The sequence below is a fragment of the Oncorhynchus mykiss genome, chromosome 20 (assembly GCF_057628025.1).
Source record: "Oncorhynchus mykiss isolate SJ-2025 chromosome 20, ASM5762802v1, whole genome shotgun sequence".
Taxonomy (NCBI): domain Eukaryota; kingdom Metazoa; phylum Chordata; class Actinopteri; order Salmoniformes; family Salmonidae; genus Oncorhynchus; species Oncorhynchus mykiss.
The window spans coordinates 23,735,058-23,748,009 of record NC_143041.1 but is presented as its reverse complement, the minus strand read 5'-3'; the positions used below and the strand labels follow the sequence as shown (position 1 = coordinate 23,748,009).

General features: G+C 42.6%; 1 protein-coding gene across 7 annotated transcripts in view; it reads left to right on the top strand.

Annotated features, from left to right (window-relative positions):
* The first annotated feature begins 1,972 nt into the window (after positions 1 to 1,972).
* Positions 1,973 to 12,952, top strand: part of LOC110498769 (rho GTPase-activating protein 44) — a 114,242-nt gene continuing 103,262 nt past the window's right edge. For 4 of the 7 annotated variants that reach the window (XM_090212638.1, XM_090212640.1, XM_090212637.1 and 1 more), the window contains exon 1: positions 1,981 to 2,290. In XM_090212638.1, coding sequence (XP_090068764.1) covers positions 2,238 to 2,290 — 53 coding nt within the window. In that variant the 5' untranslated portion in view covers positions 1,981 to 2,237. Of the gene's footprint in view, positions 2,291 to 12,952 lie in introns of all 7 variants that reach the window. The other 3 variants (XM_036955934.2, XM_036955935.2, XM_036955936.2) reach the window with 3 other exon arrangements.

Here is a 12,952-nt window from a genome sequence, read left to right as displayed (position 1 = left end):
CTTATTTTCCACCATAATTTGCAAATAAATTCATAGAAACTCCTACAATGTGATTTTCTATATTTTTTTCTAATTTTGTCTGTCATAGTTGAAGTGTACCTATGATGAAAATTACAGGCCTCTCTCATATTTTTAAATGGGAGAACTTGCACAATTGGTGGCTGACTAAATACTTTTTTGCCCCACTGTATGTGTGTGTCGTTAGAATCCAGTGAATGTACATTGAGCTTGTGCAAGAGATAAATACAAACATAAATAAGGGGGTCAATGCAAATAGTCTTAGTAGCCATTTGATTAACTGTTCAGCAGTCTTATGGCTTTGGGATAGAAGCTGTTAAGGAGCCTTTTGGTCCCAGACTTGGCGCTCTGGTAGTGCTTGCCGTGCGGTAGCAGAGAGAACAGTCTATGGCTTGGGTGGCTGGAGTCTTTGAGAATTTTTAAGGCGTACCTCTGACGCTGCCTCGTATAGAAATCCTGGATTGTAAGGAAGCTCGGCCCCAGTGATGTACTGGGCCGTATGCACTACCCTCTGTAGCGCCTTGGAAGTCGGATGACGAGCAGTTGCCATACCAAGTGGTGATGCTCTCGATGGTGTAGCTGTAGAACTTATTGAGGATCTGAGGTCCCTTGCTAAATCTTTTCAGCCTCCTGAGGGGGAATAGGCGTTGTTCTCATTCCCTCTTTACGACTGTGTTTGTGTGTTTGGACCATGATAGGTCCCTAGTGATGTGGACTCCAAGGAACTTGAAGAACAATCTGGTCTTAATGGCCATTTACTCTTAGAATTTCCCCCCGGCACAGCCAGAAGAGGACTGGCCACCCTTCAGAGCCTGGTTCCTCTCTAGGTTTCTTCCTAGGTTCCTGTCTTTCTAGGTAGTTTTTCCTAGCCTCCGTGCTTCTTCATCTGCTTTGCTTTCTCTTTGGGGTTTTAGTCTGAGTTTCTGTATAAGCACTTTGTGACATCTACTGATATAAAAAAAAAGGCTTTATAAATCAATTAGATCTGAAACTCTTGACCCGCTCGACTACAGTCTCGTTGATGTAAATGGAGGCGTGTTCGGCCCTTCTTTTCCTGTAGTCCACGATCAGCTCCTTTGTCTTGCTCACGTTGAGGGAGAGGTTGTTGTCCTGACACCACACTGCCAGGTCTCTGACCTCCTCCCTATAGGCTGTCTCATCGTCGTCCTGTGAATGTTTTGCATTACAATGCATATACTTGGGAAGTTCCCAGATATGGTAGCCTAATAATAAATAACTGCATAGCACCCAAAGTCATTTCTGTCTTTGATGACAGCATATTCCTTTGGATATTTTTCCTTGAGAACAGAAAGTGTATGTGTTGCTGTTAAAAGATCTCACAGACTTTTGCAGCCAATGCCAAGCACAAATTATACCAATTAAATGAGTAAAGAATCTGTGTGGTACTCTGCTTTAATTGCCACAAGATGATGCTGTTTTCCTTAGCAAACCACATAATATTTTTTTCTGCAGACTAGGCCTACCTAAACTAGTTATACTATCTGACTGCTTTATTGTACTATCAACAAACCAAATTGGACATTTTAGGGACATGTGCCAGGGTCTGTGTGTGACCTACCAGGTATCAAACCACGTTCCTTAGACATTATCTGACATGTTGTATTAGATGCATATTTTACCTGATATTGTAAGTAGATTAAATTGTCTATACTGAAATGCAAAAAGTATATTTTGGTACTTGGGGTCTGCAAGTAGACCTTGGCCCATACGAACAGTGAATGCCCACTCAATTCTTGTTTTTCAATGTAACCTACCTATAGAGCAATGGAATTGCTTTTAAACTGAACAAGGGTGTTAGCTAGATATTTTGTCAGTTTGAAAAAAAGTGTATACACTTTGTTTTAAACACTGTATCATGTAGAATTCATTGATGGTCTCTTTGTAGGCTCAACGTTTGGTCGGTGGAACTACATTCCCCATACTGCGCTACTGCGCAGCGTCGTGTCGTGAGCTGTCACTCTGCCCGGAGAAATTGGTACAGCATCTCTGAGCAGTGGACTGCGTGACAGGGACCATAAAATGCGTTGAAATTGTCTCCCCTATTACTCTTGATTTGCGATGCGTTCCTTATGGCTATGATAAAAAAGGATTGTTAAAAGGTGGGCTGTCTTGTAATTCTCGTTGGAGAACCGGACTGTTTTGTCAATGAGAAATGTGGAGTCGCTCTATCCATCGGTGTTAACGCAGAAAAATAGAAGATGAAGAAGCAATTCAATAGAATGCGACAGCTCGCCAACCAAACAGTGGGCAGGTAAGGGCACATTTATTAAGAGACCCATTTAGTTGTGCAATCTTGGACGTACTTCGATGAGGCAGAAAAGGCTGCCTATATATGCTCCATCCGACTTCTCGGTCGAAAATGATTGAATCTTACGTGAAGTTTGCATGTTCATGTTGCAGATGATATCTGTATGCACCACTGCTGGTTTTAGAAGTTTTCTTTATAAGGCCTTAATTGATGTAACAGTGGTCGCGCGGTTGACCATGGTTCGCACGCACAATCGGGGAGTGTGCGAATGTGACACGACGCAAATGCGAGGCATTCTCTGCTTGGGTACTATTCCAAACTGATGTTGGACACCTGGACATCGCCAAAGCAAATTATTAATTAATGGAATAGCATAATGCGTATGCAATTTAAAGGTAAAGTCCAAACAAAATCTCATATAGCCTATTCGCTAATCAAAGGAAGAGTCATTGATGTTGAAACTATGTTGTACTAGAATTCCTGGGTATTAACCACATTTATTCACTACATTCAAGAGTGCTATCCAACAATAGAAAATACATGTCAAAATTTGCTTAGAATTTGAAAACACAAGGCTCACTTTAGAATGTAGACACGGGTTGCATACCATTTGCCTGTTCTGTCTACTATGTCTTGACAGAAGGCCTGCAATATCAGATAGTCTGAACTGGTGTTTTCTCCTAATTTGAATATTTGTGGGGCAAGAATGTGCCCCCTATTCAGTGAAATGAAATCCAAGATCTGTGTGTCTCTGTTACTACGGTAACAGCAGAGCCAAGAGCACTAGTGGTTTTTATGTCTCTGGGGTAGTGGTATTAGTGAGGCCAAATTGGGTTGTGACAGACAGGGATACAGTAAGAGAGAATGGGACCCACCCATACCTTATACGGTAACTACACTAACCAAAAATATAAACACAACATGTAAGGTGTAGGTCCCATGTTTCATGATCTGAAATAAAAGATGCCAGAAATTTTACATGCACACAAAAAGCTTATTTCTCTAATATTTTGTGCACACATTTGTTTACATCCCTGTTAGTGAGCATTTCTCATTTGCCAAGATAATCCATCCACCTCCACAAGTGTGGCATATCAAGAAGCTGATTAAACAGCATAATCATTACACAGGTGCACCTTGTGCCAGGGCCAATAAAGGCCACTCTAAAATGTGCAGTTTTGTCACACAACACAATGCCACAGATGTTTCAAGTTTTGAGGGAGCGTGCAATTTGCATGCTGACTGCAGGAATGTCCACCAAAGCTCTTATCAGATAATTGAATAGTCATTTCTACACCATAAGCCGCCTCGATCGTTGTTTTAGAGAATTTGGCACTACGTCCAACCGGCCTCACAACCGCAAACCATGTGAATAGCGTTGTGTGGGCTAGTGGTTTGCTGATGTCAACGTTGTGAACGGAGCGCCCCCATGTTGGCGGAGGGATTAGGGTATTGGTAGGTATAAGCTACCATCAATGAACACAATTGCATTTTATCGATGGCAATTTGAATGCACAGAAATACAGAGACGAGATCCTGAGGCCCATTGCCGTGCCATTCATCCGCCGCCATTACCTCATGTTTCAGCATGATAATACACGGCCCCATGTTGCAAGGATCTGTACACAATTCCTGGAATCTGAAAATGTCCCAGTTCTTTCATGGTCTGCATACTCACCAGAAATATCACTCATTGAGCATGTTTGGGGTGCTCTGTATTGACGTGTTTGACAGCGTGTTCCAGTTCCTGCCAATATCCAGGAACTTCGCACAGCCATTGAAGAGAAGTGGGACAACAGGCCAAAATCAACAGCCTGGTCAACTCTATGAGAAGGAGATGTGTCACTCTGCATGCGGCAGAGTGTGGTTGCACCAGATACTGGCTGGTTTTCTGAACCATGCCCCTACCTTCTTTTTTTAAGGTATCTGTGCTCAACAGATGTGAAATCCATCCAGTCATGTGAAATCCATAGATTAGGGCCTAATGAACTTATTTCAATTGACGGATTTCATTTTTGAACTGTAACTCAGTCAAATCTTTGAAATTGTTGCATGTTGTGTTTTATATTTTTGCTTAGTATAAAAGTCATGTCAACATTGTGTCTTTGTCGCATGACTGAGGAGCTTTTCTCTGTCACTGATGCATAACCCAATGCACAATCAATGTTGTGTTTGTTTCAACTCGACTCTTTATTCTTCAGGTAATCAAAATTGGCAAACAGGACCTGCTAGTCAGATCAAACACAAAGACAATGATGTATGCACCACAACCAGATTAACTCGTTTTCGTTCTCAGGTTAATGACTTCCGCATTGTCAGTGCTGACTCTAATACAGCCCTGCGGTGGTAAAAGTATGTTACAACCACTTTGTTTTTCTTGCCTGAGTCTGAGATAATGTTAACGGATGACGCTGGCACACCTACAGCATATTCTATGTCATAACATCCTTATAGCATAGCCTGCTGACTTGCTCTTTAAGGCTTCGCTGAGTCAGTTAGTCAGACACTGATACAGACGCTGATCAATGCAAAAGGTATAACCTCTCAACAGAGTGGACTTGGCAGGCAGAGGGAATAGGAAACTGTGATGGAAGCAGTTTAAGGGAAAAGGGATACCTAGTCAGTTGCACAACTGAATGCATTCAACCGAAATGCATCTTCTGTGTGGGGGGCTGGTTTGATACACATCATCGGCACCCGGGGAGTAGTTGTTGTTGTCATGCCCTTATCTGTTTCACCTGTCTTTGTGCTTGTCTCTACCCCCCTCCAGGTGTCGCCCATCTTCCCCATTATCCCCTGTGTACTTATACCTGTGTTTTCTGTCTGTCTGTGCGAGTTAGTTTTGTTCATTCAAACCTACCAACGGTTTACCTTGCTCCTGTCTTTGATATAGTCCCGGTTCTGACCTTTCCTGCCTGACCTGACCCTGAGCCCGCCTGGTGTTCTGGTGCCTTTCACCCCCTCTGGATTATTGACCCCTGCCTGCCTTGACCTATCGTTTGAATGCCCCTACTTAATGAATAAACATTTGTTTCTTCAACACTGCCTGCACTTGGGTCATACCTTAAAACATGATAGTTGTTGGGGGTTAACTGTCTTGCTCAAGGGCAGAACAGCAGACTTTTCCACCTTGCCAGCTATAGGATTTGAACCCGCAACGTTTTGGTTACTGGTCCAACGTGCTTAACTGCTAGACTACCTGGTTGTAGTACTGGAACGAAGGAGGAGTCTTAGACCAAATTCTCCGACCACTATCATCTGGGCATTTAGAAAGGATGAGTCACGATTAAAAAGCTTTGGGAGGATTCCTTTGTGACCATTAAATGCAATCTGGATCTACAGTACCAGTCAAAAGTTTGGACACACCTATTCATTCAATTGTTTTTCTTTATTTTGACTATTTTCTACATTGTAGAATAATAGTGAAGACATCAAAACGATTAAATAACACATATGGAATCATGTAGTAACCAACTAATATATTATATTTTAGATCCTTCAAAGTAGCCACCCTTTGCCTTGATGACAGCTTTGCACACTCTTGGCATTCTCTCAACCAGCTTCACCTGGAATGCTTTTCCAACAGTCTTGAAGGAGTTCCCACATATGCTGAGCACTTGTTGGCTGCGTTTCCTTCACTTTACGGTCCAACTCATCCCAAACCATCTCAATTGGGTCGAGGTTGGGTGATTGTGGAGGCCAGGTCATCTGATGCAGCCCTTACACCGCCTGGAGGTGTTGAAAAACAAATGTTAGTGCCACTAAGCACAAACCAGATGGGATGACATATCGCAGCATAATGCTGTGCTAGCCATGCTGGTTAAGTGGCCTTTAATTCTAAATAAATAACAGACAGTGTCACCAGCAAAGCACCATCACACCTCCTCCATGCTTTGCGGTGGGAACTACACATGCAGAGATCATCCGTTCATCTACTCTGTGTCTCACAAAGACACGGCGGTTGGAACCAAAAATCTCAAATTTGGACTCCAGACCAAAGGACAGATTTCCACCGGCCTAATGTCTATTGCTCGTGTTTCTTGGCCCAAGCAAGTTTCTTCTTCTTATTGGTGTCCTTTAGTAATGGTTTATTTGCAGCAAGGCATGAAGGCATGATTCACGCTGTCTCCTCTGAACAGTTGATGTTGAGATGTGTCTGTTACTTGAACTCTGAAGCATTTATTTGGGATGCAATTTCTGCAGCAGAGGTAACTCTGGGTCTTCATCATAGCTCTTGATGGTTTTTGCGACAGCACTTGAAGAAACTTTCAAAGTTATGGAAATTTTCCAGATTGACTGACCTTCATGTCTTAAAGTAATGATGGACTGTCATTTCTCTTTGCTTATGTGAGCTGTTCTTGCCATAATATGGACTTGGCTTTTTTACCAAATAGGGCTATCTTCTGTATACCACCCCTACCTTAACACAACACAACTGATTGGCTCAAATGCATTAAGAACGAAAGAAATTCCACAAATGAACTTTTAACAAGGCACACCTGTTAATTGAAGTATTGCGATCTCATTTAGTATCTTTGTAAGAGAGTCAAAGCATGCATGTACCTCTGCCCTATTGGTGTGGCCAGGTGTGGTGTGTTAATATCACCACACTCTAGTGACCTCATCAACATGTCATCCCATCCAGCTGTTTGTGTGTGTGTGTGTGTGTGTCCATGAATGCACAAGTGTGCGTGTGTACCTGTATACTTTGAGAGCTGAAGCTGATGCATGGAGCACTAGCCCACTGAGGCGTAACACCCCAGTACTGAGTAATAACCTGTACCCTAAGAAGCAGAACTGTAGGAGCAATTAGTCACATTTAGAGGGTGGAGGCACCAGCAGGGCTCCTGACTGCTGGGCATCCATGTAAATGGGGATGTCTCTGTGACCTTGGCAGCTGCCTGGCTTATGCTGGCTCACTCAATAAGCTATGGGGAAGAAGATGCATTACCGCAAAGGCTTTTTCAATTATATGTTGTACTATTTTAGCGGGGTCCTGTGTAATGGTGTTGTATAAAAATGTGTCTGTGTAAAAATGTGTGACTGTCTGGGCTGTGGTGAGGAAGGCAGCAGGCAAGTCACAAAGACAACTGCTTTAATTCCTCTGGCTGTTTTTTTTAATCTTCTCATTCACAGTTTTTGTGTTGATTGGACTTTCTGTGAGAGGTCAGGTCTTGATTGGGGGAAACTGTTATGTTAGCGGGAAGTGCCGGGATCTCTTTAGGAAAGGATGTTTTCATCTCAAAAACGTGAGAAAGAGATTTGTGTTTTGGAACTTTCGGCCATGCTGCTGGGTCAGCAGCGGAAGTGAAAGAATGTGGGCACTGATAAAAGAGCAAAAGGAAATGGGGGAAACTGTTATGTTATCCCCATTCCCTGTTTTCCAGGAAATAAGGATGTCAGAAAATGGGTTCCTAATCCTCAGCAACAGTGAGAAATTGTCTTTTTTTTTTTTACTTTATGATTTGTTTCGACTATTAGACCCAAGGGGCATTATTTGCCTTCATACATTGCATTTCTGGCCTTACCATTACTGACTGACTGTCATTCTGCCCTGTTATTGCTGATGATTGAAGACATTGCCGTAAATTGCATGTTATTCTCAGGGAAAAAAGCAGGCACGCCACTAATGTCTTCATTATTTTGGGGTATCCATCTTGTGCTTTTACTCTTATCCATTTCAAAACGAAGTTGGAATGATGTATAACCGTGCCTGGATCCATTATTTGATTGATGAACGGGTTTGTTCAATGGCAAACAACAAACTATGCTTGTAACTTAGGGCAGCGTGTATGGCTTTTCTTTGGACCTTGGCTGTGAAGGTTTGAGTGCCATACTTGAACCCTGTTCAAGGCCTTGTGTGAGGATAGGTGACATTACATACCCTGAGGTAGCAGGCAGTGCCAGTGTCCCATAAGACAGGGAAGAGAATGATGGGACATGGCTGCCAAACATTGCATGTGGAATCCCAAGGATACCTGAAGTCTCATTGAAGACAGATCCAGAGTTTCTTTCTCTAGCTGCTGTACTTACAGTAAGCCAGAAGTCACCAGCCCTTTTGATCGCTCGACAAATCAATCTTGGAAGCATTCAAAGTCGATCGCGAGGAGTTTTCAAAATCATAGAAAAAAAATCATAAAGGTCTAAATGTTTAAATGTATTAATTATTATTTATAAATTTAATTTCAAATGAAATGCTCCATGTGTGAAGTGATGGGGTTGGAGGGGCGGGGCAGGTGTATATCTGGCCAATCAAATACCGTTTCTAGGTTTTAACGTCTGACAAATTATGTCCCTGATTAGCTCAGGCACTTGTAACGCTCACGAGCTATCGATACGCAATCTAACGAAACGATGGCGGAGGCACAACGTAAAGAGCAAAAAATGTATCATGTCATGAAGAATGGGAACACGATTTCCTGTTCACCGTAGTTAAGGACAAAAGGATTTGCCTGATTTGTCACCAGGCTGTAGCCCTCGCTAAAAGGGGTAACGTGGAGCGGCACCACAAACACCATTCACCCCAAGTAAAAAAACTACCCGCTAAAGAGCACACTTCGCTCAAAGAAAGTTGACGAGCTCAAGTCTGTATTGAAAGCACAGCAGTCGCTTTCTACCAAACCGACAGCTCATCCTTAAGGCGAAGGCCTACTTTGGATCAACATATCTCTGTGAGATGGCCTTTTCACAGATGAAAAGAATCAAGTCAAAGAACAGGTCTTGTCTAACTAATAGACATCTTACAGACAGTGTTAGACTTGCTGTATGAGACAGACTATGGAGCACCTGCTGATAGTGTGCAATCACAGCCATCACATTGAATGCGTGTGTGTGGGGAGGTGAAATCATCCACAGCCATCAGAGTGAGTGAGTATTGCCAGTTTGAAATCTGTTTGTAGGCTATATTGTTTACAAAAGGATATGATCTGTGTTATGTTGTTCAAAAGGGAAAGTGAAACAGTACTGTACATGATTGGCTTGGGCCTGTAATTGACTGATTATTGAGGTAATGAATGGTGGTAGGGCTGTGATTGGTGTGAACATATTTTAGAACAATTGAATGATGTGACTGTTGTCATAATATTTTGAATGCTAGTTGCACTTACTTGAGTATTGTCATTTTGTCATTCACCATATGAATGGTGAATGAGTAATAGACCTGTGGAAATATTGAAACATGTAATATGACTGTTATAAAATGTTGAATGATAGTTGCATTTCTGATTATACTATTTAAATGAAAACGTTGCGTGTGACTGACAGGTAAGAAAATAAAGAATGTCAAAGTGGAACTACGTTGTGGCATTGTTTTGTCATCATTATTTGCAAGTGGTAGATCTTGGTTTTACGTTTGGACTTGGGATGTGATCTTTGGCTTGAAAAGGTTGGTGACTGCTGCAGTAAGCCTATGTGTCTGTGACAATGCTCTGTGCATGTGCTATCTAACCAGTTAATGTCTCACCAGGGGCAACGATTGGGGTTCGTCTCGGAGTTTGAGTGTTTTCTTAGCTTTGTTTCAGTGTTTGCTCTATGCTGATACAAGGGCGGGCATGTAAACGCAGGCAGGCATGTCCGTCAGGGTATAGAATCCACCAGGGATTCGCTGTCAATCCCAGACTTCTTTAACCACTGCATGGATGTCCCCATGTCGCAAGCACTACTGTGTCCTTGTACACATATGAGAGGCATTGTTTTCTTGACCCTGTCAACCCTCAATACCATTAACCTGGTCTTGGTTTGAAGACCACCGCCACCCAACTGCTGGGTCTTAATGAGAGTGTCTTTCTACATGTTTTCAGGTTAGGACAAATTACTCCATAAGGGGGTGAACATAAATTACGTTCATCTGTTTTTCCTCCTCCCCGACTGCTGGACCATTCCGTTAAAAGTTAATGAACCCCATTTGTCAGACATTGTGCGAATACTCGACTTAATTCTGCAGTGCAGTGTATGTATGGTCATTTTCAGGGCTTATGAATTGATAGCCCTTTACTTGGAACGTAATCAGTATTCAGTATTCTGTGGTAGGCATCTGAGACAGATGCCTAATGCAATGACAAAATGTTTTTGTGCATGCCAAATTCAATCTTTTAGGTATGACAGACTGGGTTTAAACCCAGGTTGTTTGCACACTATTGTGTTAACACTGAGCTAAAGCCTAGCCATTAGCAGGGGGTTGCTAATGTGCGTTCTGAGGTCAAACAAGATGCAGTGAGTGGTGTATTGCTACAGGGGGTTCAGTAGTGGACCGGATAATGGGAGGTGACATTACCTTTTATAGTGTGAAGTGTTGCACCTCAGCGATGTGTTGAAAGGCACTGTCATCAGCTTCTTCACACACAATGAGTGTGTATGTGTACATCCTCGTTAATCATGGCGATAGGGCAGTAATAGATTCCTACAAGCAATCAGGGCCCCATCTCTGGGCTCCACTGTAATTATGAGAAAATGAAAGGTGCATGTCTCGTTTATATTTTTTTCAGTGTAAATGCATTTTTGTACAATTTTCTGTGGAAATTGTTGAAAGTTGTCCTTGTGCATAGAGTTTGTTAACTTTGCAATCAATGGTTTTTGTTTGGCATACATTTGAAGATGATAGATTTTTTAAGTCTGTGTCATTCTGTTACCTTGCCTCTCTCTTCATGTTCCTCTCTTCCTCATTCTCTCCATTTTTACATATCACTCTGACATCAGTCCTTTTCCCCTGCAGTCGACCCTTTTTGTGGATCCTGATTGCTTCACAGAAAACAGGCCACAACCTTTCAGAGCTGTTACATGCATGCCGTGAAAGTGACAGAAATTAAGGAAGAGAAGATAGGGGGATGGTATTGCCCCTCGAGATATGGTTCAGAAATGTGCCTCTCAGAGAGATGGAATGATCTTGTTTTCTGTGCGCTCCCCTGATCATGATCAAACAGGACTTGCAACTTACAAGTGGTCCATAATGAGATCCTGTAGTTAGGGTTAGCGCCATGAGTTGTTCTTGGTCAGGTCACGTGGTCAGGGAAAACTCAGGTAGCTATACTACTGAAATGGCATAGGGCAATTTTAGACGGTAGTCTCAGTCAAAAATCATCTGAGACAGTTCGATTGTAAGAGCTTCTGAGTGTGTTCCTGTGGGACGTCATCAGCCCTGTTCTCTCTGTAGAGGCTCTCGGTCAGAGACGTTGCTGTCTGCAGCTGAGCGTTGCTGCAACCACTGTAGTGGGACGCTGGGAGACATGCAGGCGCTGCTGAGGGATATGAGTCGGAGCCCCTTAGGACCATGCAGACGCCACACCCGACCATTCTTTGCTCTTCCCGATGACAGCATCTTCTAAATCAGAGGATGGGAGGTGGACTGGAGGAAGCCAATGGTCTGGAACAGTGTGTTTCTCCTAGCTGTTTGGCCTGTGTTTATCAACGATGACAGACAGCAATGATAGCCTCAAAATGGCTGCCCTTTATGTCATTTTGGCTCATACTTTGATTAGATGCCATGTTTTTCTCCATGAAAGACCAAAGAAAGATAGCGCTTGTCATAATGATGCAGCAAATCCTCAAAGAGTGATAGGAGCTGGAAGAGGGTGGGGGCAGGGAGGGAAAGGAACCAATGATGTGGAGTAAGTCAGAGAGATGGCCAATGGGCATTATAGCATGGTCAATTCTATGACATCCTTCCATCACCATCAACCTGGGTGATTGAGTGAAGCTGAGCCAGGGATTCCTTACTCTGACAGTGCCAGTGAGTGGCCTCACAACCCTCCACACCTGCACACTTTCCTGCATGCCCGCTTCTCTCCACTGCCAAACTCTGGGATTTCAACATTACAAAACAAGACTTGACAATTTTACCCGCAGTGTGCCTAGAAAAAGTAAGGATTATAGCTTTAATATCTCAAATATTTTTAATTGTGCCCTAACATTTCTTTGTACGGGCCTACATTTTTCACTTGTTCCTTGTAATAAAAAAAAAAGGTCAGCATAGAACTCTGTAAAAACTGATTGAAATCCCAACTTGCATGACTTTATCTCTGGACACACTCTTAAGTAAACATAAAACTTACTCTACACACAACGTCTTTTCATACATGTTGACGAAATACTAATGTTTCAGAGTCAGAGGGTTTTACAGTGCATTCGGAAAGTATTCAGACCCCTTGATTTTTTTACACATTTTGTTACGTTACAGCCTTATTCTAAAATGTATTAAATAGATTTTTTCCTGATCAATCTACACACAATACCCCATAATGACAAAGCAAAAACAGTTTTTTAGAAATTTGTGCACATTTATAAAAACAATAAACAGAAATATCACATTTACATAAGCATTCAGACCCTTTACTGAGTACTTTGTTGAAGCAACTTTGGCAGCGATTACAGCCTCAAATCTTCTTGGGTATGACGCTACAAGCTTGGCACACCTGTATTTGGGGAGTTTCTACCATTCTTCTCTGCAGATCCTCTCAAGCTCTGTGAGGTTGGATGGGGAGCGACGCTGCACAGCTATTTTCAGCTCTCTCCAGAGATGTTCGATCAGGTTTAAGTCTGGGCTCTGGCTGGGCCACTTAAGGACATTCAGAGACTTGTCCCGAAGCTACTCCTGTATTGTCTTGGATGTGTGCTTTGGGTCATTGTCCTGTTGGAAGGTGAACCTTCGCCCCAGTCTGAGGTCCTGAGTGC